The sequence below is a fragment of the Oratosquilla oratoria genome, chromosome 29 (assembly GCF_046742065.1).
Source record: "Oratosquilla oratoria isolate Oo_2021 chromosome 29, ASM4674206v1, whole genome shotgun sequence".
Taxonomy (NCBI): domain Eukaryota; kingdom Metazoa; phylum Arthropoda; class Malacostraca; order Stomatopoda; family Squillidae; genus Oratosquilla; species Oratosquilla oratoria.
In genome coordinates this window covers 23316491-23341618 of record NC_134805.1, presented here as the reverse complement: position 1 = coordinate 23341618, position 25128 = coordinate 23316491, and the positions used below count along the sequence as shown (strand labels likewise).

At 39.4% G+C, this 25128-nt stretch overlaps 1 protein-coding gene across 1 annotated transcript; it reads right to left on the bottom strand.

Annotated features, from left to right (window-relative positions):
* Window positions 1-14: 14 nt before the first annotated feature.
* Window positions 15-8245, bottom strand: LOC143040896 (uncharacterized). Its single transcript, XM_076212345.1, has 3 exons — window positions 8047-8245; window positions 4804-5298; window positions 15-1718 (listed from the first exon to the last, which is right to left on the bottom strand). Exons 1-3 carry the CDS (start codon window positions 8243-8245, stop codon window positions 1570-1572), a joined length of 843 nt encoding a protein of 280 aa, XP_076068460.1. The 3' UTR covers window positions 15-1569.
* Between the last annotated feature and the right edge of the window lie 16883 nt (window positions 8246-25128).

The window sequence follows — 25128 nt, the reverse complement described above, 5'->3', positions numbered from 1 at the left end:
CTTATAATTATCTTCTTACCTTAGACGGACAGTGGTTCCTCTTACAAATGCTTTATTAACACGCATGGGTACCTGCTTGTGGTGGTAAAATAGATGTGGAACTTGGAATTCAACGTATCAGAATTTCTTTTCCATGGTCTTTTGTAGGTGTTGGTGTCATAGGCCCCATTCTTGAAACATATTTTCTAATTGCTAAATCTTTAATTTGAGACATCCCACACTTTATGAACATCATGCTCCCATATGTGCCCACATCCTATTAGCTGACCTATCTCACATCCAACTCCATGAGCCCAAAGTGATTCTCAGTAGAGACCCAATGCTGTCCTAGAGAATAGAAGCATTAGTGAATAGTTATTTATGAAATACAAATATATCTGTAATATCACATCACACAATCTCAGCCCACAGGATGCAACAAGAAAACCACATCTACAGCATCGCCTGCATCCCACGACATTTTCATACTGAGACATAGTGGAATGTATACAAATTGACAAACAAATACCTCTCACGTGATCAATAAACTCGTCGCTAAATGAAATACCCCAAGTCATAAATCCAGAAGAGAAAGCCCTTCCAAGGCACACAACATTGCAACATCCTTTAGTCCCCTCGGCAAGCTCAGTCTTCGGCACAGTAGGCAACTGTCCCAACGTCGTCCCGTTGACGGTGTGTATGGAGTGCAGCTAAATAATTCCTACTACCGGACGCTATTAATGTGGAATAGTCACCCCTCGGTGGTTGCTGAAACTGTATCGTTAAATTCCTTCAAAAACTGTCTACATAAACAGTGGAATAACACTGAATTTAAATTTAATCCTACGAAACACCACCACAGTCAACCCTCAATCAACGCATGGAGCACCACCAAGTGAGCACACCATAGAGTCATCAACGACTAGATTACGCTATGTACTTAACTGTACTTATGCACAGGTCACCATCTAGCACGAAAACACAACCAACAGAGAATTGGTATGATAACAGCCGCCAAATGACCTACGTACAACTACCACATGGAAGACACAAAACATGCTATCTTATACTACCCAACACATTTTTTCAGACAATAATACAAGTCTTTTCTATGAGTGAGGGACCAATGGTGGGTACCTGCTTGTGGTGGTTCTGAAAGATAAACAACAAGAGATTCATCTTCCTGCTGCTCATCTTCAAATCCTATCAACCCTCTCACTTCTATTTCAATTTTCATTCCCAAGGAACCGTTATTTGGTACCTGGACCTGGCCTAAGATCTAGATCAACTTAACAATCTTTCTTCCTTTTCCTTATTTATGGAGAGCTGACTGATCTGGTTAGTGTGGCTGGATAAGTATTAAATTGCCTAATTGTGAGCTTGTGATACACAGGAAAAGAGTATGCTTGTGGGACCCATTTCTTTGTCCTTCTATGTATTTGCCTGATCAAATTGAGACCTCAGTTATACTGGACATTGACCCAGAGCTAAACAAAATCATACAACACTTTCTACAACAACATTTGAATAGATGCCATTGTACTGAAGGGTTTGACAATTTTCAAGGTTCAAAATTATTTTTTAGACTTTTCAAGACATAGTTATCCAAAGTGAAATATTCTCAATGACTTTAAGAGGTTCTTCTTCCATTTCTTTCCATGGATACCCTCGTTTGATTGTAGTTGCATTCCTGGTGGTCTGATCTTTGTACGATGGGATTCCAGCGGCGTAACAGGGTTCTGTCAGGGATAGAAAAGGAATGTCACATTAGTGGGGATGAGCATGAGCAAGTAAATGATTGTATTAACCTGACCACTGGAGGATAACGCTCAAAGGAAATTGGTTTGCAGTCAGGATTATTGACAACTGGAATGCACTCCCTGAGAGTGTAGTTACCGCGCCGACGATCGCCACATTTAAGGACCGTTACGATAGACATGACAATATTTTAAGACCATAATGTACTGGCTGACAAGTCTTTAGAGTTGGGGATCAATAAAAGAAGTTCCTTCTTATTTCCCCGCCACTTGTCCATAGGTGAGCAGTATGAATGAAACAAAATCCCTGATAACTTGTGTGTGTGGCAATAGCAAGTAAACTGACGTGGTTGGGTCTCATTTGTTAGGGGTTGTGGTAAATGTTTGATAGGTAAAGAATGCAGCACACTGAGTGAGCTACGTGAGAACAAGGGGAGGAAGAGATGGTACAGTGCTTTGTGAAATGATCAGTAGTATCTACGGGATATAGGGCTGAGTAAAAGCAGCAACGACTGCAACAGCACTGTAGGAGAGAGGCCAAACGCAGAGTATGGGAACCAATATATTTAACGTTTCGCCCAGCAGGGCTTCTTATTCTGAAGAAGCCCTGCTGGCGAAACGTTAAATATATTTGATCCCATACTCTACGTTTGGCATCTCCTACAGGGATATAGGGCTATAAGTAAAATAAAGTGAAAGCTGCTGGAAAGACCTGTTAAACACAGTCATTGGTCCTACAGGACTTTTAGAATTAGAAGATTAAATGAATTGTGCGTATTAACTAATAAGAGTGTTCAGAATGTGTACACAATATGTAACAGTATTCAGAGTCGCAATTATTTGCTGGATAGGAGGCCGGAAGAATAATATTGCCCCCTAAAGAAAAAAGATAGACCAATAAAACCTTACAACTGATCAGAGTTGGATCAAGATGAACTTTGTAGTAGCTCAGGACAGACATTTTCATGTCACTTTGGGTCTTGATCATTTGAGACTACTTTCAATTTTAAATTTCCTTCCTAGATGGATAAGATTACTTCTCCATTTTAGAGACAAAAATTATAAGTTCTTCCTTTCCCAGTATTTGATCTTTTATGGAGCAGATGGTATTCTCATTTCTATATAATGGTGTCCCTATATATGAACAGGTCACCATACAGATATTTTTTCTGATGAAAATCTGATTTATACAATGTTAGGAGTAGTTCTCACTCCCAGTCTTCACTCCCATCTACACATCTTCTCGGCCGTCCCACGACCTTACTGACTCACAAGTGGTCCCATGGGACACACTCGCGTCCCCAGCCACGTGACTCGACCCAGAGCTTCCTTGAGGCCCACGGGTGGGACAAGGCCTCCTTGAGGAAAAATACGTGCAATGCAAAGAAATCACAAACAACACGTGATTCATAAAATATGCAAATAACCACTAGGAAAATGAAAAATTAGTAACATAATGTTTTCGTCTATTTAAGACACCTTCAAAGGTACCTTTGAAAATGGTCTTCAATAGACGAAAACGTTCGGTTACCAAATTTTCCTTTTCCTAGTGGTTACTTGCATATATATATATATATATATATATATATATACCTCCAAAGGTATAAGGATTCAACCATTAGCGCCTACATAAGAAGAGAACTTACCAATGACAGCATATGGAAACAAGTACACACAGAAATAAGTATATAAACACAAGCACTATTAAATAATGGGTTCACCAAACAAAACAGACGAAGTAACCAAGAAAACAACCAACAACTGTTACCACTCACAAAAAGACAAAGTTGAGAAAAAAGAAGAAATTCAAATATATATGGTTTTCATCTGAATAGAAAGAAAAAGAAATAATACAAAAATAAAAATATAAAGAGAAACTTAAAATCCTCCCTCCGCAAATCTCATGATATTACATAAGCAAGAAAACTAGCCACAGGATATTACGTAACAGTCTCAATATGATGAAAGAGTCAACCCAACAGTCACATGTATATGTAATCACTTGCACCCTATGTAACTGTGAAACCCTCGCTCATTGCCATAGCAACGACCAAACTGAATAGACGCCTTACCTTCCCCTGTCACTTCGGGAGCCCTCCAAAATGATTTACGACAGGAACACCAGACAACACTGACAAGATAATTACTGGTAGAAAATATAGATATATCAACATGTCAAGACACACATCGTCTCTCTATCATAGAAGCCTTATCCATCAAAGAATAAACTCGAGTTTGGGCATTCAGACGTCTGACTTGTGAGTGGATGCCAAGCATGAGGAGGAACTCATCCACGGGGCGAAGCCAGAACGAACACAGGGAGAGATTACAAGACACTATCAAATCAACATAAAGAACGAATTCATCACACAGTAAAACTAGACCTTAAATACCGTTCAAACAAATTCTAGAACACGATTACACATATGGAGACATTATACAACTGTCTCTGGGTACTTCCCTGCCCTCTTCAAAACCGCACACACGGTATTAAAAACAAGTGAAGAGCAAATATGAACACAACCATATAAAATGAAATATCACCATACCATTCATCGGAACATTCTTACCCTAACCTTAGCAAAAGAGTATCCCAAGCCACTGAAGAGGGGTCTTGTATCCGAAATCGGGGATCTAGTAATAATGACTACCTACAGTGAAGTCATAAACCTTTCAAAGAAGAATTAGGCCATAGTGAGGCATATGGAAAATATCCTTAAGAAATAATAAGCGCACAACAAGCCGTCACTTTCAATGAAATATATATATATATATACATATATATATATATATATATATATATATATATATATATATATATATATATATATATATATATATATATAGTAAGGGTATATGTAACCCTTTTTCAGAGGCTTCTGGAGACCGTTCCTGGTTGCTGTTAGGCTGTAGTGCCCAGTCAATAGAATTTGAGGCAACGTCTATTATCTATGAATAATACATGCATAAGAATGTAATTCATGCATTACCTACATTTATAAATTAATAGCACATTAGATAATAACGAGAAGGAAGGGCTGGTTGCACGCCAGCAGGAATCGTTTACCTGTCTTATCAATGAAAAACTTGTGGCAGTTGGATTGTTTCATAAAGTGTTCTTCCCTGTTGAAAGGAGCGCCCCAACCATTGCCTGCATCTCCTTCAGTCATTAGGTACTCTCCTACCTGCAGAGTCTCCCCAGAGATTGAAGAGCTTTCAAAGTAGGAGACCCTTGTTTCCATGTCTTCGAAAGCGATCTCTACCTTGAGTCTGAAAACTTGGTTCTCCAAACCATCGTATAAAAAGAATTCTTCTTTCCACAGGAGTTGCCACTCGGCTTGGCAGCGTACAGTGTTGGTCTGGGCCAAGGCATCCATGATAGTTACCTCACCAGATACACGGGGGGTCATCTCCCAGCACCGTCGTTTGCACTCAAGGCAGTTAGTTCCAGAGCAATTAGGCCTTCCACATTGGTGACAGTTCTTCTGAGCGAGGCATATGTCGAAGCATGAAGACATTGTGTCTTTGGCATTTCCTGGTCTCATTTCATAAGTCCGGTAGCCTAATGGACGACAGACAAGCAGACCAAAGGAAAGAGGATATTATATGCAGGTAATCTTAATGAAATTATTAACCAGTTAGAATGATTTATAAGATTATCACAGTTCTATAATAAGTATCTTGAAGATTTGATATTTGTTATTTGAACAATCTCTGAACAAATTTGGTATGCACCATTTGATATGTTTTGTTACAACTTTTCATAAGTTTAATCAACGGAAGCAAAGACTGAATAGATTAAAGTTGTGTTAATGAACTCTTGGAAAACAAGGGTAGCCTTCTGTTGAATAAAGTCATGTAGCTAGTACCAGAAAAACATACTATAAAAGGCAGTAACTGCGGAAATATTAACGAAAGTTAATTACTGCCCCCCAGAAGAGTTCGAGAGTTACTCTCAGCTGAATAAAGCCCGAAATAAATTGTATCTGAAACTGAAATATAGAAGTTATACTTTCTTCTAAGTTTCCTTTTACTCCGACTGTGGGTTCTTCGTGATTATTTTTACAAAAGTACTACTTCATTTTGTCCAAATGATATATATATATATATATATATATATATATACATATATATATATATATACATATATATACATATATATACATATATATGCTAATAAGAACACGGGTACGTGTGTTCACTTATGCAAAGTAGACCACTTGGAAAAAGGACACTAACGAAGCAGAGCGCTTTCGTATATTACATCTTCAGTGCAACAAGTACAAAGTAATAGAAATGCATACATAATATATACACGAAACAAAGGAACAAGGACAGTTTGGATATGGGTAGCGGCCAATTACCCCCTGGGGGGCGGAAGGTCATTGTCAATTAACTTATGATGGTGGGGCGACATCAGGTCACAGTCGCCAGGGTCACATAGTGTCGATGGGTTACAATTTACCTGATATCATCTTACTAATTTCTTGACAAATAAAACTATCAAGTTTGTATAAGCCTTTATGAAGGTTGGTATTTTGATTACTGGTGGTATGAATCAAACTACACTCTATTAAATTTCTTGCTATTATGTTGTTGGTATAATAGATTGGCTGAGCATTATCCCAATCAACTGGATGATTATTTAATTCAATATGTTTGAAAATACCACTCGAATTATTGCCATCCCTAACATTTTTCTTATGTTGTTCAATTCTAATGTTTAAGGGTTTGATGAAGAAATCAGAAATGTTTTTAACATTGGGCTAGAATTAAGATACCCTAAGCAATTCCTTGATATTGCTTACAATTTTGCAAGGAAATAATTTTTAACTCCTCAACCCAAATCACCTTTCAATTATCATAATGTTTTAATTTTACCATTTCAAGAAATTTGTTTAAGTATCACAGAGTTATTAAAAAGATTTAACGTAAAGGTAGTTTTTAATAATGATAGTACAGTAAAACATAAACTCATCAACAATAGTATTGAAATTTAAAAAAGGATGCATTTATAAAATTCCTTGCAAAATGTGTAATCAATTTTACATAGGTCAAACTGCCGAACCCTTAAACATTAGAATTGAACAACATAAGAAAAATGTTAGGGATGGCAATAATTCGAGTGGTATTTTCAAACATATTGAATTAAAGAATCATCCAGTTGATTGGGATAATGCCCAGCCAATTTATTATACCAACATAATAGCAAGAAATTTAATAGAGTGTAGTTTGATTCATACCACCAGTAATCAAAATACCAACCTTCATAAAGGCTTATACAAACTTGATAATTTTATTTGTCAAGAAATTAGTAAGATGATATCAGGTAAATTGTAACCCATCGACACTATGTGACCCTGGCGACTGTGACCTGATGTCGCCCCAACATCATAAGTTAATTGACAATGACCTTCCGCTCCCCAGGGGGTAATTGGCCGCTACCCATATCCAAACTGTCCTTGTTCCTTTGTTTCGTGTATATATTATGTATGCATTTCTATTACTTTGTACTTGTTGCACTGAAGATGTAATGTACGAAAGCGCTCTGCTTCGTTAGTTTCCTTTTTCCAAGTGGTCTACTTTGCATATATATATATTATATATATATATATATATATATGCATATATATATAAATATATATACATTATATATATATATAAATTATATATATATACATATATATACATTATATATATATATATATATATATATTATCACAGATACTGAATGGTCCTCAGTACACATATTTTAATTTCAATTCTTTCAAACACAATCGAGACCAAAAGAAGTATGTGCCTAGATGGATTTTTTTTCGGTAAATGATACGTTGTCGGGCTGTGTACTCGAACCTAGCCAGCTTGTCACAATTGGAAAGTTACTTTACCAATGGGGCTCCATCAGTAAAGTAAATGTCCAATAGTGACGTGCGGGCTAGGTTCGAGTCCTCAGCCCGACAATGTTCCAATTTCCGAAAATGCTTCCATCGATACATATGCTCCTGTTAGTCTCGATCGTGTTTCCAAGGAACAAAAATAAAACAATGTTGTCGAAAAGATTTTATATATATATATATATATATATATATATATATATATATATATATATATATATATATATATATATATATATATATCTTCTGTTGCTAAGCAAAGGGTAGTGAGAGGGTTACAAACTTCTGTAGTAACTCTTTTGCTTCTCACCTCTGCCAGTCGCCTGGTAATTTTATTCAGGTGAAGGAAAATTCCAGAGTGAAAAGGTTAGATGTACTTAAATAATGTGACCACATAGCTGTTTCCTCTTCCCTACCTTTTCGGACGACGACGGGGCGGGGAGACGACGATGACGACTCGCAGCGGTCGTAGGTACTGAGATAGCAGTAAGAGGCGTCGCTGCCAGTCAGCGTTTGGCTCTCTGGGTCGAGTTCGCTGCCGTGTTCTTGTTCCGGGGTGGCCACGAAGGAACGACACCTCGGAGTGCGGAGACATGCCACACTACACTCGATCATCGGCTTGCCTGTATGTGGAAAAAAAAGGGGACTAACGAAAATAGGAACACCGTAAAGGTCGAAGCCATCATCTTTGGTCTGCCTGTGCGTTTGGACAGCCAAGGTAAGTGGCATCAGCGACCGGTGGACGTTGAAGATTGATGTCAGAGATTCCGAGTAAATGTCTCACATTATGTAGAACTTTTGCGCCTCGGAAACCTTGTTGTTGCGGACATAGGTGCCACATGGATAATTAATAGATCCTTACGAGTTTTTGCCAAAACATTACCCCCTTTCAACATGGCAGCATACTTTATTAACTAATTCTGGTTGCTGATAGACACTTCTGGGAGGATAGACTCGGCCCTGAAGGTGATCTTGATCGATTAAGAATTCCCTTCAGATGAACGGAATCGTCTCTGCTGGTAACTAGAGTGAATTAATAGAATATGTCACTATGATCAAAGATTCAAATCATCATCTCCACCTCGAGAGCCTTTCTCAAACTCTGATCATTAATATATATATATATATATATATATATATATATATACATATATATATATAATATATATATACATACATATATATATACACATACATATATATATACACATATATATATACAGTATATATATATATATATATATATATATACATACATACATATATATATATACATAAATACATATATATACATACATACATATATATATATACATACATACATATATATATACATACGTACATATATATATATATATATATATATATATATATATATATATATATATACATATATGTTGCGGGCGATTTGGAGATCCGCACCATCTGATTACGCAGCACGATTTACCGATCCTATAATTGAGCGGACATCTTGAGATCGCGGAAGGGCAATTAATGGACCAAGCATTCAAATGAGCACTTCCTTATCTGACAACAGGCGCGGATCCAGGGGGGGGGGGGCTGAGGGGGCTGAAGCCCCCCCAAAAAAAAATTTGTTCTTCCATGAATCATTGTAAGGATTTCATTTAATCGATTTTAGTACTTTCTGGTCAGCCTCTGCGCTATTAGATGGGTTGAGCGACACGACTCGGTCATTGTGTTTATGGAATTCCTGCCAGTTATTGCCGTCTTTCTGGAGAACGAGAGCAACTCGGACGCGACGGCGGGACTACTACTAATAGCAATCCGAGAGCCGCGCTTTCTGATTGGTCTCGCCGTCGCTGAGTCTGTGCTAGCTCACACTGTGGAGCCGAGCCGAGCCGAGCCCTGCAGTCCCCTATGGTCGATCTAGTCTCAGCGTACGCTAGGATTGGTGATGTGGTGACGCATCTAAACAAGACCCGGGAAGGTGCACTGACCAGCTTCCAGAACATCTTCAAGAAGGCAGAGGGGCTCCTCCTATGATCGGTTCATCACATGACACCATTCCTGTACCTCGAGTTTGCAAGCGCCAAACGCAGCGAGCGAATTTACTCTTCCAGAAGCTGAGGGAGTATTACCGAAGATCTGTATATGCAGCGGCGGCGCCACGAATTTTTAGTTGGGGAGGCTAAGGGGGGGCTGAGCAAATTTTTGGTGGGGCTAATAGTAATATGATAATACACATATATTATCCTCATTTCAGAAGGGGAGGAGGTTAAGGGTTGGGCTAGCACTGATGGCTGACAAATTTTTAGCCCTGGCAATTAAAAATTCCACTTAATAAAATTATTTCAATGAGTGTTTTAAATTTTCAATTTGCTCATTTCAGTTTGGGGGGGGCTGGCCACTTTTCCAACCCCCCCCCTGGCGCCGCCACTGTGTATATGTCCCATTCCTCGACTATGTATTGACTGAGCTGCAGACCCGGTTCGGGAATGATACTATTCCTGTTGGCTTCAAGATCAAGAATCTGCTCAGCAGCGCTGACGGAGATGTTGCTGCTGTACTGGAAGCGGCAAAGGTTTATGAGGCTGACATCGAGACCTTGAGCCTCGTGAAGGTGGAAGCAGAGCGCTGGTATTCAACAACAATGAAGTTCGAATCCATTGGAGATGCCCTTGCCCACGCCCAGACCCGAATGTATCCGGACCTGGCCAAGCTCCTCCGAGTTTTGATCACGCTCCCAGTCTCGAACGTAGAGCCCGAGCGTTCATTTTCAACCCTGAAGCGACTGAAGACCTACCTAAGGAATACTATGGGTCAAGATAGCCTCAACAGCCTGGCGCTACTCGGCGTTTACAATGAAATCAATATTGAAATTGTCACAGATCACTTGTGACTCGTAAAAAATTGGCTGAATTATACATATACATAAACAGCTCATTAACTAATACATCAATTACAGTTTGAAGAAACTAAGTGGTTTGCGAGAGTATCACCAATTTGCGTAATCGAAGTTCGAAACTCTGAAGCATCAAATACCAAGACTTGGAAACTCTGAAGCTTCAAACCTCCGAAACTTCGAAACTCAAACTCCGAAGCGCGAAGAGTGGAGGAAGGGAGAATGACCAGAATGGACAGTCAAGAATCGACACAACTGGTGAAAGATTCTGACATAAATGGCGCCCATCATGGGGCCTTCTTGTGCGTTATTCACACTCTGGCAGTAAAACTTTTATTGTAACATTGAAGTTGATTACAGAAGTGTGAGAGCCATGTCCGTGCAGGAATTGACGAGTGAGGCGGAAACCCTGGGGTATAAGGATACTGAGGAAATCCGGGAGTACGTCCGAAAACGGCAACAGCAACTTCGGGACGACAGAGCGCAGGAACGAGAGTTCGAGAAACAAAAGTTGGAACATGAAAAGGAGAAACGGCTGCATGAGAAGGAGATGCTACAGCTCAAACTTTCCCAACCTCAGACCGATGGTACCAGCTCGCCAGGTGTCAACCCTGTTGCTCACACCCAGTTCTCTACACACCGGCTCAACATTCCAAAGTATGAGGTAGGTCAAGCGATTGAGACTTTTATTGACAGGTTCCAGATGGTGGCGACTACGTACAAATTGAGCGAAGATGTTAAGAAGGTCGAGTTTATGAACCTCTTCGACGGGAAACCTCTCGACATCATCCACCGTCTTGACTCCTCAATGCGAGATTATGAAGGTATGAAGAAAGCATTACTTCTAGCTTATGGTAAGACATTGGAGGATGCGCGTGACCAATATCAGCGAGCTATGTTGCAGGATAAGGAGACGGTAGCCCAGTTCTGCGCTAGATTGAAGAGTTACTTGGACCATTGGATGGAAAAGGACGAGACTCCGCAGACTGTCGAGGGTCTGCGCGACTTGATGCTGCGCACCCAGCTGGAAAAGTCGTGTCCCACGGAGCTGGTGGCTAAATTCAAGACACAGAAAGTAAAGGACCTCCAGCAAATGACTGACCTGGCCGACGCACACTTCGCAGCTTACGGGTACCACACGAGGAAACAACTTCACAAGAAGTTGCCTCCCCCTGTACATTCTCAGACACAACAAGGGTCTAACACGCAAGCCCAACACCACAATAAGTTACCAGTCATCTCCACAGCAGTCGAAACCACAAAGATTTACTCAATCTTTTTTTCCTCACAGCCAACCACAGCAAGTGAGGAACCAGCCCTACTCTCAAGATGGCTGGAAGGGTCACAAGGGTCAGAAGAATCAGCACGCTGCAGCAGCAGCAGTACACCACGGAGGAGCACCTGAGGAATTTTCCCCAAAGGTTATTCCACAAGAAGAGTGTGTCACCGCCGGTTCCGTGTCAACTCCCCAACACGTGTACTTATCAGCTGCATTGAGTTCTAGTCTCAGAGGTACAGGGCTCCTGGTTCAGCCTGGCAAGGTAAATGGTGTCACCGCGGAAGTCTTAAGGGACAACGGATCGACGGGGTGTTGTGTCAAGGAGAGGCTTGTAACGCCTGACAGTTACACTGGAAATTATGTAACCGTGAGTCTTATCAACGGGACTCGGGTGATCTGCCCCTTAGCTACGGCTCACACGAAGACACCACCCAAACCTGTGCAGCGGCGGTTACCAGAGGAGCCGCCAGAGCAACCAACCAGGTAAAAACCTTTGATACTTTCATCTGTTTCAGATCTTGCAAATAGTGAGGACGTAGTTGCCGAGCAAACGACCGATCCCACACTTGCCATGGTTTGTAAGAAGGTTCTAGAGGGACATTGCAGAACTTCTCGGGGAACGGAAACCAGATTCCTTAAGAAAAGGGGAAGACTTTATCGCAGTACGGTGTATCCAAGCGGGGACTCGAGACTACAGTTCGTCGTTCCAGAGAAGTACCGCCTGGCAGTGTTTAAGCTGGGTCATCATGCTGCACTAGGTGGACACATGGGAGTACAGAAAACTCAAGATAGAATTCAGTCTCAATTTTTCTGGCCTGGGATAGGCAGAGAGATAGTGAGGATGATGAGGTCATGTGACGTATGTCAGAAGACTACAGATCGCGGCCGAGTGAAGCCTGCACCACTCTGATCTCTGAGCCATTCCAGCGAGTGGCTGTGGACATCGTTGGACCTATCATTCCAAGGGCAGCTGACGGAGCCAAATACACCCTTACCTGTGTGGGCTTCGCGACGAGATGGTCTGAAGCAGTACCCCTTCGCAATATTGAAACCATAACTGTCGCCAAAGCAATGTTCGAAATCTTTTGTCGCGTGGGCATTCCTAAGCAAGTGTTGTCCGACCGGGGGAGCCAGTTCACTTCAGTCATGATGGAAGAGTTGCTGAGGCTACTGGCTGTAAAAGGGCTCAGGACTACCCCTTACCACTCTGTGAGCGTTTCAATGGCACCCTCAAGAAGATGCTGAAGCGGATGGCAGCAGAGCAACCTAAGGAATGGCCACGATTTATCGCCCCTCTACTATTCGCCAACCGCGAAGTACCCCAAGCTTCACTACAGTTCTCACCATTTGAGTTAGTCTACGGCAGGTCAGTTCGTGGTCCTCTGCAAGTACTGCGAGAACTCTGGGACGAAGAAGAGCCTGACCCCGCAGTGAAGACAACTTATGCATATGTGCTGGACTTGGCCGAACGACTACGAGAGACCTGTGAAGTAGCAAAGCAAGAGCTACTGAAAGCTAAGGAAGTTCAGAAGGCGTACTACGACAAGAAAACTAAGCTGAGGATCCTCGAGGAAGGAGACCAGTGCCACCGCGCACAACAAGTTGCTGTCGCAATGGCAAGGACCTTTTGAAGTAGTCAAACGTCTCAATGATTTGAACTACTTGGTGCAAGTGGGACCAGACCAAAAGAGGTTCCACATTAATATGCTGAAGAAATATTACACACCTCAAGTTACATGTTCGGCAGTTGGTCAAGAATGTTTGCTGAATAGGGGAGATCGTGTGCTATCACCTGAACAGTACGAGTGTCTGCAGATTGTCGAAGGCCAGTTTAAGCAGTCGCAGATGGTCTCTGCTGCCGTGGTTATACCAGAGGTTGAGGAATTGACAGATTGCGCACCCCTTACCCGTGAAGCTATTCAAGGCGAAACGGTGGAGGATGTGCAAGTACCTCCGAGGCTTGGTCCAGAGCAGAAGAGACGTATAAATTCTATTCTCCAGTGACATTCAGCAGTGTTCTCCGATAAGCCTGGAGTCGCCAAGGTGGATTGCCACGAAATACAGCTGACGAGCAGCGTACCCGTCAGATTGAAGCCATACCCGATACCCATTCGTCTGGTGGATGCGGTCAAGAAGGAGATAGACAACATGGAAGCTGCAGGCATCATAGAGAAGTCATCGTCTCCCTACTGCAGTCCTATAGTCGTTGTACGCAAGAAGTATGGAGGTGTACGAATCTGTGGAGATTACCGCGGAGTAAATGCAGTAACCCAGGTGGATGCAGAGCCAATGAGCAATCAGCAGGAAATATTTGCAAAGGCCGCCAACTCCAAAATCTTTTCCAAGATGGATTTGGCGAAAGGATTCTTCCAGATTCCGCTGGAGGTGAGAAGCAAACAGGTCACGGCAGTCGCAATACCCAACGGACTTTACCAGTTCAAAGTACTACCTTTTGGACTTACCAACTCCCCAGCAGTTTTTAACCGTGCCATGCGTCAAGTTCTGCGCGGCATCCATGGAGTGGAAGCTTTTGTGGACGATATACTCATCCACTCTTCTACCTTCGAGGAACATCTGGAGATCCTGGAGAAGGTACTTAAGAGACTTAGTTCAGTGAATATGACAGTCAAGCCGTCTAAATACGAACTTTTCCAACAGGAAGTACAGTTCCTGGGACATACCTTAGGCGAAGGACGATGTGGATGCCAGGATAGCAAGATAATGAAGATCAAGAATGCATCTCGGCCGACCACGAAGAAACAGGTCCGATCGTTCTTGGGACTTGTGGGCTACTACCGCAGGTTCATTCCGAATTTTGCTGTCCTCGCCTTGCCACTCACAGAGCTTCTCAACAAGAATGCTCCTAACAAGTTGACATGGAGGCCTGAACAGGAGGAAGCGTTTACGACGCTTAAGAACCTCCTCTGCAAGGAGCCGATACTTCAACTACCGGGCTTCAACCAGCCTTTCATCCTCCGGACCGATGCGTCCCAAGAAGGCATTGGAGCTATCCTGATGCAAGAAAGGGATGGGGATATTTTTCCTGTTAGTTATCATAGTAGGAAGCTGAAGCCAGCGGAGTTGAACTATAGTACGGTGGAAAAGGAGTTGCTTGCAGTTGTAGAGGGCATCAAAAAGTATTATTATTTCCTCTACGGAGATAAATTTATTTTAGAGACTGATCACTTGCCTCTTTCGAGCCTTAGGACCTCCAAGAACGCCAACGCCCGAATCATGAGGTGGGCATTGTACCTCCAGCAGTTCAACGTGGTCATCCGGTACATCAAAGGAAGTTCAAATGTTGGAGCTGACCTGATGTCCCGACTGCTCGAGAAAGACGTAAAAGTGTAGTAATTGTACTTTTATAGAATATTATAGTTGTGCAGTTAGATTTCAATTCAATTACATATCAGTGTCTCTATGTAATTATCACTGGAGTAATTGGTTAGACATTGCGTGGAGCAATATCTTTTTGTGTGGGCGAGTGTCACAGATCACTTGTGACTCGTAAAATTTGGCTGAATTATACATATACATAAACAGCTCATTAACTAATACATCAATTACAGTTTGAAGAAATTAAGTGGTTTGCGAGAGTATCACCAATTTGCGTAATCGAAGTTCGAAACTCTGAAGCATCAAATACCAAGACTTGGAAACTCTGAAGCTTCAAACCTCCGAAACTTCGAAACTCAAACTCCGAAGCGCGAAGAGTGGAGGAAGGGAGAATGACCAGAATGGACAGTCAAGAATCGACACAACTGGTGAAAGATTCTGACAGAAATAGACAGTGTAATCAGTGTATTTGCCCCCCCCCTCCAAAAAAAAAACAAAAAAAAAAACAGGAGGCTGATGTTCGTGTGAGATCCCATGAACAATGCTATGTGTTATTAATGTAATTTAAATACTTTTATTAACAGGTTCAGAAGTTCATACACGTTTTTGTTTGTATTTCTGTTTTTGAAGCTACTTCTATTTTTTATTACTTCCATGAGTCCATGTGCACTAACACTACACACGGATCCTACAATAATTTCTGTCTATGCGAGAGTATACGCGTGCCAGTGCCTTATCACTGACTAGCACAAGCGTGTAACAATATAAAACGAATATTTATTCTATTATATATGTCTAAAATACAGAAAAATCTGAAAAACCTTATTAAGTATACTCCAGACTTCTGATACATCAGACTACTCAGAGGAAGGAATTCAGGTTAGCCCCCCCCCAAATTCTTATCCTGGATCCGCCACTGTCTGACAACAGTCAGTTCTTTTTCATTAGAAGGGTTCACCGGCCCAAATTTAAAGCCAATGTGAAATGGCAAATATCTGCACTCTCACTTTTTGATTGTTAAAACCATTCATAACCCCAACGTGATTTTGAATCGAGTTAGCGATTTTTGAAAATTGAATTTCAATACTTTGGTTGCCAGACTCTGTTTTGATTATGCGCCGATTTAACAAGTGACTCTTATTCCTCACAAATAAAAATTCTTTAGGCTGATTCATGGACTTTGACATAATACATTATTGAAAAGGTAATGGTATGGATATTACAGACAAGTTAATTAAAGAAAGATTAAAAGGTAAATTTAAGAGGTACATGAAATACTTGAACTTATGTCTATTACAAAACTGGAATCAGCTCGTTATTTTGAACATAATTAACTTCCATCGAATAGATTTAAGAATATTGGAAATTGACCTTTTCTTTCGAAGTTATACTCATTAATCTATGGTGAGTTGACCATCATTTGAAATGCAGGATAATGTTGCATACTATGTTGGAAATAACCCCGCCGACTTAGGCCTACGCTAACAAACTTTTTTTTTATTATTATCTCAGTAATCGGTGATTCTCTTACCAAACCTTTTATCTTTAATTACTTTCTCACCAGAAAGTAATTAAAGACAAAAGTTTCGGTAAGAGAATCACAGATTGCTTAGATAATAATAAATAAATAAATAAATAAATAAAAGTTTGTTATCGGCGATTCTCTTACCGAACCTTTTGTCTTTAATTACTAATTGCTCTAATTTGTAATTCCCTGAGGTAATCAGTTTGATTAAAGTGAGTAGTGTTCAGTGAAGACAGGCAACCAATATGAAATGCTTTGGAGGTATTTTCATTTGATATCAAGAAACCCTACGGAGCACATATCTACAGTAGTTATTGAAATCAAGTCAAGATTCAGGCAAGTGAAGGTTCAAAACCAAATGAATATTCAGGTCCAACACAAGACTGATTTCAGGCTTGAACAAGTATAATACAAGACTGATTTCAGGCTTGAACAAGTATAATATGGCAAGCATAATGAACAAGCATAAAAATAAACCAAGATACATTACAAACCTATACTTCATAATTGTAAATTCAGCAACTTCTATTATATTTTTGTGAAACAGTTCTTTGTCATATGTTCAAGATCGTATGAATGCGCAATCCATTTGTGCGATTTCGAGATGGCCGTGCAATTATAGAATCGTTAAGTCGCGCTGCGTAATCTTAAGATGTGTAGATCGCCAAATCGCGCGGAATATATACTGTCTATCGATCTATCTATCTATCTATCTATCTATATATATATATATATATATATATATATATATATATATATATAATCTATCCCCTAATGTCAGTTCTGTTTAGTAAGTACTCTCATCGCTGTAAGGAAGGGAAAGAAAAAGAACGAAAGTGCGTACCCATCACCGTCTGGATCTTCTTGAGTAATCCTGTGGAGCTGGAGTCGAAGCCTTCGGTAACGTTGTCAGCTTTTCCCTTAATTACAAAGAATCCCCAGTTCATTTTGATGTTGGAGGCACTGAGGAGGAAGGGGAGGTTCAGAAGGAGAAAGAAGAGGTGCATAGCGTTCGAGGCGACTGGGTGGTCCGACGGGCACAGCGTAGGTCCTCGCGTTTTTCAAATAGAATAACGGTTGCTCGTCCGAGTTTTGCGCATAGGGATCGTGTCTTGTTTAGGATCTGGCCGTGGTACTGCAGAATTTTGTATATATATATGCTTAAGTCCGACAAAGGACTCAGTATAGCTATTGCGACTTTTATTTCATCCAATGAATCCAGGGCGCTTCCAAGATTAACAAAATCGTCCAACGTTACTAAACTAAAACTGTATGACACACTAGATCTTTATGGGTTCATCGAGGCTGTTTGTCGTTTAACGACCGTAGAGAGACGCCTACAGTTTGAATGAATTCATATCGTATCAGCATAAAACAAAAGGGCTTTAATGGCTCAATTTGTTCTTTCGTATACTTGTTAAGGGTGAGCGGATGTCTCTCCACGTCGATGCTCCACCGTGCTCGCGTCACCGCGTCCAACGGCCGACAGGGTTAGGTCTCCTAGATCTCGGACTTGGCAGCACGTGGGTGACGGTCCCGGAATCGGATGAAGTTCCGGAGTAATGTGGTTGTGTGATTAGGAGAGAGCCGCGTTGAAAGACAACATCCGTGCGCGGGCAGGTAGCGAGGTGGAGTGCAGCGTCGTCAGCAGCAGCAACATCGAGCGATGGCGCGGGAATAACGTGCGTACTTGTCATGCGCCAAGAAGGCTTTTTAATGATTTTAGTTTATGAAATTATTCATTATAACTGTTTAGTTTCTTATCTCCATTTTCATGTCTATATCTTAATTTGCTTGTCTATTCATTTATCTATAATTCTATATGTTTACTATTTCTCTGTACATTCATTTATTGATTTGTATATTTGTTTATTAATTCATTTGTTCATTACCGCGGGTCGACGAAGTCAGAGCATCTGACATCACTGATAATCATGTAATCTAAGTTACGTAAAAGCATGTTATATTTCAGGCAAACACAGTTTAACTTTCTAATTTCTTAAACTGCAGAAATTATTCATATTTCTGAATTCAGAGAAACAATAGTGACTAAATATATGAAACAGCAATTTTCTTTTTTTAGGCCTACACTAGAACTTAATTTTAGTTTTATATGTTCACTACTATCACAGTTTAGTAGCTGGCTAAACAAGAGCGTGGAGTGTAGGAAAAATGAAAGAAACATTTGTCACTTGCTGGAACGGGCTGGTATGTCCTTACTACTTCTAGTAATTTTTTCGTTTTTTTTTTATTACAGCGTGTAAACAATCTAAAACACGCTATAAAGAATAATTAGTTTTATCTAGTATCAACAAATAACCATAATTAATCTTTTTACTGACACATTTGGGGCGATATGAAAAAAAATCTGTTTTACGTTATAGACATCACTGTTGACAAAGCTTGTGGCATCTAGTAGTATGAACATGCTGCAGTATTTTGTGTAGGAACACACTATAAAAATATTAAATGCGTCACGTATACCACCCTTGCTTTTTTTGAGCGTTGCAGAACCAACATGCACACAGGTAAGCAGCAATGATGCACCAATATGAAAAAAAAGCTCAGAGATATTTCGGTTCACAGTGATAGCCCATAACTATGTCGTCTATCCACATATTTTGGCTGTTGTCAGAGATATCTTGGGCGTCGAAACTACTCTCAGAAGACGATGAATAACAGTCGATATTTTCGAATGTCGTCCGTTTCGCTATTGGACGCTTGGGTCATGACGTCATCAGAACTAATACCAAGAGATGGAGCTGTAAGCTGCGTTTTAGAGTGTAACTTAGCAGACGACAAATATTTTCGTCAAAAAGTCCCTCAAGTAATACTTTTGAGATAGGATATTTGTTTCAGACATGGTTCTCATGAAAATAAGTAACATTATAAGAGAAAAAAAATCAAAGTTGTACCTGGGCTTCATGGTTAATCTTTAAGCTAGTGGGATAATAAGTAGAACAATCCCATTGAAGACCACATGCGAGTTCTACCAGCGAGTTCGGTCGGCTAGGTGGATCGGTGAGTTCAATCGGCTATTTCGGTTGACGAGTTCGGTCTTTTGAGCGCTCCATTCCGGATAGTTTCAGAGGATTTCGTTCGGTGGAGGATGTGACGGACTGACGGACGTCACGGAATTATATATATAGACGACTATCCCACCTTGAAATTGTCCATAGATCAACTGTAGAATCTCTCACCCCCACACACCGATCGACAAAAGTCCGAAGTGCTCCGTCGTCGCTCCGTGCCGTCACTCAGGTCATAGTAACATTTTTTCTATTATTCAGTTTACGGTTTGGGAGCATTAATAGTTAGGTTGGGTAATGAAAAAACGTTACCATGACCTGGGAATGGTGAGAGTGAGTGGTCTGAGATGGAAGTGGGGCTGCAGCAGTTTTGTCTTGTTCATGGCTGTTCAATGTGTACATGAATGGGATGGTACGGAAGGTAAATACGAGTGATGGGCAGATTATTGGAGATGGTTAGAGACTGGAGAGAACTGACAGGTGATCCAGTTGTTGATTACCGATGAAATTGCAAATATGGCTGGGTCAGAGGAGGGTCTAAGGCAGTTAATGACGGTTTTTGGAATGATATGTGATAGGAAAATGTACAAAGTAAATGTGGGTAAAAACAAGGTTATGAGGTGCACAAAGGGAGAGGGTAGCAATAAATTTTAGGTGGGTCTTTAAGGAGAGAGGTTAGAGAAAGTGGATAGTTTTGACCACTTAGGGTCACATGTGGCAGGGAATGGAGGAGTGGGGGTGGAGGCAAAGTGTAGAGTGAGGGAAACAAGTAAATTGATGAATAAATAAAAGAAATTGATAGATAAATAAATAAACATAAGTAAACATAAAAAACAAATGAATATATAATTAAATAAATATATAAACAAACAAACAGGTAAGTAGTTAGATAAACAGATGAATATAACAAAACAAATAGAATAAAGAAATAGGACAGTATTTAGAGGACTAAGAACGGTCACATTTCTTGTTGATAAGTGGGATGTAGGCACATTTTAATCTAAGAGGAAGAAGCAGAGACAGTATAGTTTGCCTAGGCAGAGTCAGTACGGATGCACGGTTTTTAAGAACGATAGAGAATACTTCACTCAGACTGTGATTTCTATTCCCTAGGCTAGATAGGACAGACAAAAATATAAATAAATAAATAATAAAAATCAGAGGTAGAAATGTGGATGGAAGGCATGAGGGAGTTGTAGTAGGGAGAATAGCAACGGATCGTTAAAACTAGTTTTTGGTGAACATTTTCAGTAACAACCATTTTTTTTTTTTTTTCAGGAGACGAGGCTGCAACGCTGACGCCACTGCGAAAAAGATACAGTATAGAGGAGGGTTATCACCCTCTAGCAACCATTGCATTCATTTTTAAATGTTAAATTACAAGTCCATCAACTTGTTGCCTCGGGTTTTCACAGGAGACCCGCGTCCCCAACGTTTGGCTTACAGAGCTCAGAGAAGACTGAAGCTTCACCATAGCGTTTTGGTGGAATATGAGAATAAAGTAGGTCGATGAATAAGTGAATATAAAGATATATATATATATATATATATATATATATATATATATATATATATATATATATATGTATATATTTGTATGCATATATATATGTATATATATATGTATATATATACATATGTATATATATGTATATATGTATGTATATATATATATGTATATATAATATATCTATATGTCTATATGTATATATACATATACATGTATATAATATATATATATGTATATATATGTATAAATATATATGTATATATATATGTATATATACGTATATATATGTGTATATATGTATATATATAATGTATATATATATATGTATATATATATATATACTGTATATGTATATATGTATATATATATATATATATGTATGTATATATATGTACATATATATATGTATATATATATATATGTATATACATATGTATATGTATGTACATATATATATATGTATATATATGTATATATATGTATATATACATGTATATATATACATATGTATATATATGTATATATCTGTATATATATGTATATATCTGTATATATATGTATATACATATATACATATATGTATATATATATATATATGGATATAAATATGTATATATACATATATGTATATATATATATATATATATATATATATATATATATATGGATATAAATATGTATATATATGTATATGTATATATATATATATATATATGTGTGTGTGTGTGTGTGTGTGTGTGTGTGTGTGTGTTAGTGTGTGTGTGTGTATGTATATACAAATATATACATACGTATATATATGTATATATATATGTAATATATATATATATATAACGTATATATATATGTATACATATATATATATATATATATATATATATATATATATATATATATTTAAAATAATCACGAAAACGCGTGACTAAATGATTATGCAGAAACCACAGGGAAATGAAGTTCGGAATACTAAACGCTTTCGTCTATTACATCCTCAGAGATGTAGTAATAAACGAAAACTATTAGTATTCCGAACTGTATTTCCCTGGGGTTTCTGCATTATATATATACATACACACACACACACACACACACACACATATATATATATATATATATATATATATATATATATATATATATATATATATACATTGTACAAATGTCACTGCAGGTAATGAGTAAAGAGCTTAGTCGTTCTAAAAGTAGATAAGAACAAGCTCCTCGAGAAGCTTAGCTTTGGCCCATAGGTTAACCAAGTCGGAGTGAGGAACAATCCAGTGGCTGTAGAATCGTAACACTCCTTTGTTTAGATCCAGACGGGCTTCCTTCTTCTTAACACATTAATTACGCGACACAAAGAACCTTTTAAGTAGTCTTTTATTATTCTGCCTTTCTTTTGATGAGACGACAGGGCAAAGCATTCCGTGTGCGTGTTAGTGATGCTATCACATAAAAATCCTTGGAACTCGGGCAATTATGCCCAGTGATTTTCCGAGGGATTGTTATATTTTTCAAGTGGACCGTAGCAGTCATGACGAATTTACATTTTTTATTTAACCCCCACTTCTGTATTTCTTTTCTTCTTTTTCTTCTGGGGTTCTGGCTACATGTTATTGTGCTGTGTAAATTGTACGGTAGCATGCAATCGATACTTTAGGGCAGCGTTTCTCAACCAGGGTTCACTGGAACTCTAAGGTTCCGCAAAAGGTCCCTAAGGGTTCCGCGAGAACAAGTGAGATAAGCTAATGCACTTTTGATTTCTTATTTAATTTCATATACGTATCATAATTAAAGACGCACGACACCTTCTTGGTTATTGTAATAATGTAATATAGACGTCATCCTATCTAACCTATTATTACGATGAAAATAAAATGAGAAAGATATGGTATATGATTTTTTTTTTTTTTATTGCGCAGGGGTTCCTTGAGACATGCAATTTATTTTAAAGGTTACGCAAGGGTAAAAAGGTTGAGAAATGCTGCTCTAGGAACTATATGGGGCGCCCCTACGGACTACAGGCTTACATAATTTTGTCTATGTTAGAGGAAATCTGTACTCATAGAGAAATTTGGCTACTTTATTGCATTGCGACTGTTCCTCCGTTATGCTGTCCCATCCCCCTCTTAATACTGTCTTGTACCAATTCTTTGAGTATATATTTCCATTTTCGCCTTTCCCATGTGGTGGCTGGGGGGGGGAAAGAATACTGCCACCGAGTCTTCCCACTCGGGTCGTAAAAGGCGACTAAAATGGGACGGAGTGATGGGACTAGGGATCCTGCTCTCTGTAGCCCTATGGGTACATTCAGGTGAGAAGTCAAGGTATAAGAGGGTCTGGGAGGAGTTTTCCAACTAGAACCTCCCCCCCAAAAAAAGGAAAAAGAAAAAGAAAAAAAATCCATGTTAGAATTTGTCAGGGTATAACCCTTCCCACCTTTCTCACTAGACTCCTGTGACGCATAATGCTTGTCAGTCGTTTTACCTCGTGAAGTCCCTCCATCGGCTCATGTCCTCATACTGATGTTGATTTTAAATGTATTCAAGGTTCTGTCCCCTGGCTTCCAGTTCACTCTGGGTCTACCTATAGGTCTCCTTCCGGTCTGCACTCATAATATTTTCTTGGATATCTATTGATATTCATTCTTTTCATATTAATCGAACCATTGCAGCTCTCCTCTTTCAACAATCTTCAGGATATCTTCCACACCTAATTCTTGTATGATGGAAACACTAAGGATACTATCTCTTCTGGTGACATACTTTATCAGTCTTAAAGCTTTTATTTCTGCTGCTTGAATTTTACTTTTAACTCTCGTTGTAAGTGACCATACCTCATGTCCATATAGGTGATAACATACTGGTGTATAAGGTGGTTTTCAATTTCCTTGATATAATTATGACGGTTATAGTTGACAAAGAGTCGCCTCCTTTGTAATACTGTCGTTCATCTCTGTCACGGTACCTTTTCCTGTACCGAAAAATACTCCTAAGTATCTAAACTGATTTGTTTGGCTCAAATTTTTATTTCCTAATCTCACGTGCATATCATCTTGATGTCTACTGAGCGGCATAACCTTCGTTTTTTGTGCCCTTTGCTGATAATTCTTCGTCCCAGGCTATGATGAACCTCTACAGCATCCTTTCTGTTTCCTCAATGCCAGATTGTCTGCATAGCCAAATATTTCTTCTTCTGTTCTTCTCATCTCTTTCTACAATAGTCCATGAATATGATTAATAAAAGTGGGGAAAACACACTTCCCCGAAGAAACATTAAATCATTCTCCATTTACATCCTGGGTCTTTATCTGACATTCATTATTTACATAAATACTTTCTTGCCCTTTTCAGTCTGGGGGTATGGCATGACAGGAAGTAACCTTCCAACGTGCCAACACAAAGCTTCCTTCACAATACCACAGATATTGCTAGAATATCCGATTTGCACAACATTATTCACCAACCACTTACTCTTTCATCTACCTTCCTAAACAACAATCCCAGTATATCAAATTACGGGCGATATAACAGCAGCCCCTAAACGACTTTGTATATACAAAAGGCTCCTAACCATATAAACACCATGACTAGACCGATATATGAAATATAAGATACAGTATGTCAGTGGCGCGTGATTATCCACAAAATATGGAAACGTTAATTGACTGATATGGTCTGTGGGATACACACAACAGACCATATCAATTAATTAAACGAAATTAAACAAAACAGCCAAATGGTGGCAAGAAGACAAAGGAAAGCGCAATCACCCGGTACCAGTGGCAGCGGCGTCGAGAAAGAGAACAAAGAGGAGAGTAAGCTTCGGTTTTGTAAATATTACGCAACGTTTGACGCTGTGGAAAGTTATGGAGGATTCGACTATTCCCTTCTGCAATATTTGGGGAATGTTGGATGGGGCGAGGGACATGGCGCTTTCTTACCAATTAAAAGAAAGAA

Bases quoted from the DNA above. Each gene is read 5' to 3' on its own strand.
- LOC143040896 (XM_076212345.1), bottom strand. From the start codon at position 8,245: ATGATCGAGTGTAGTGTGGCATGTCTCCGCACTCCGAGGTGTCGTTCC. The intron at 5,299-8,046 runs GTAGGGAAGAGG...GTCGTCCATTAG, and splicing joins CCCCGTCGTCGTCCGAAAAG to GCTACCGGACTTATGAAATG. The intron at 1,719-4,803 runs GTAAACGATTCC...TATCCCTGACAG, and splicing joins GTTTTTCATTGATAAGACAG to AACCCTGTTACGCCGCTGGA.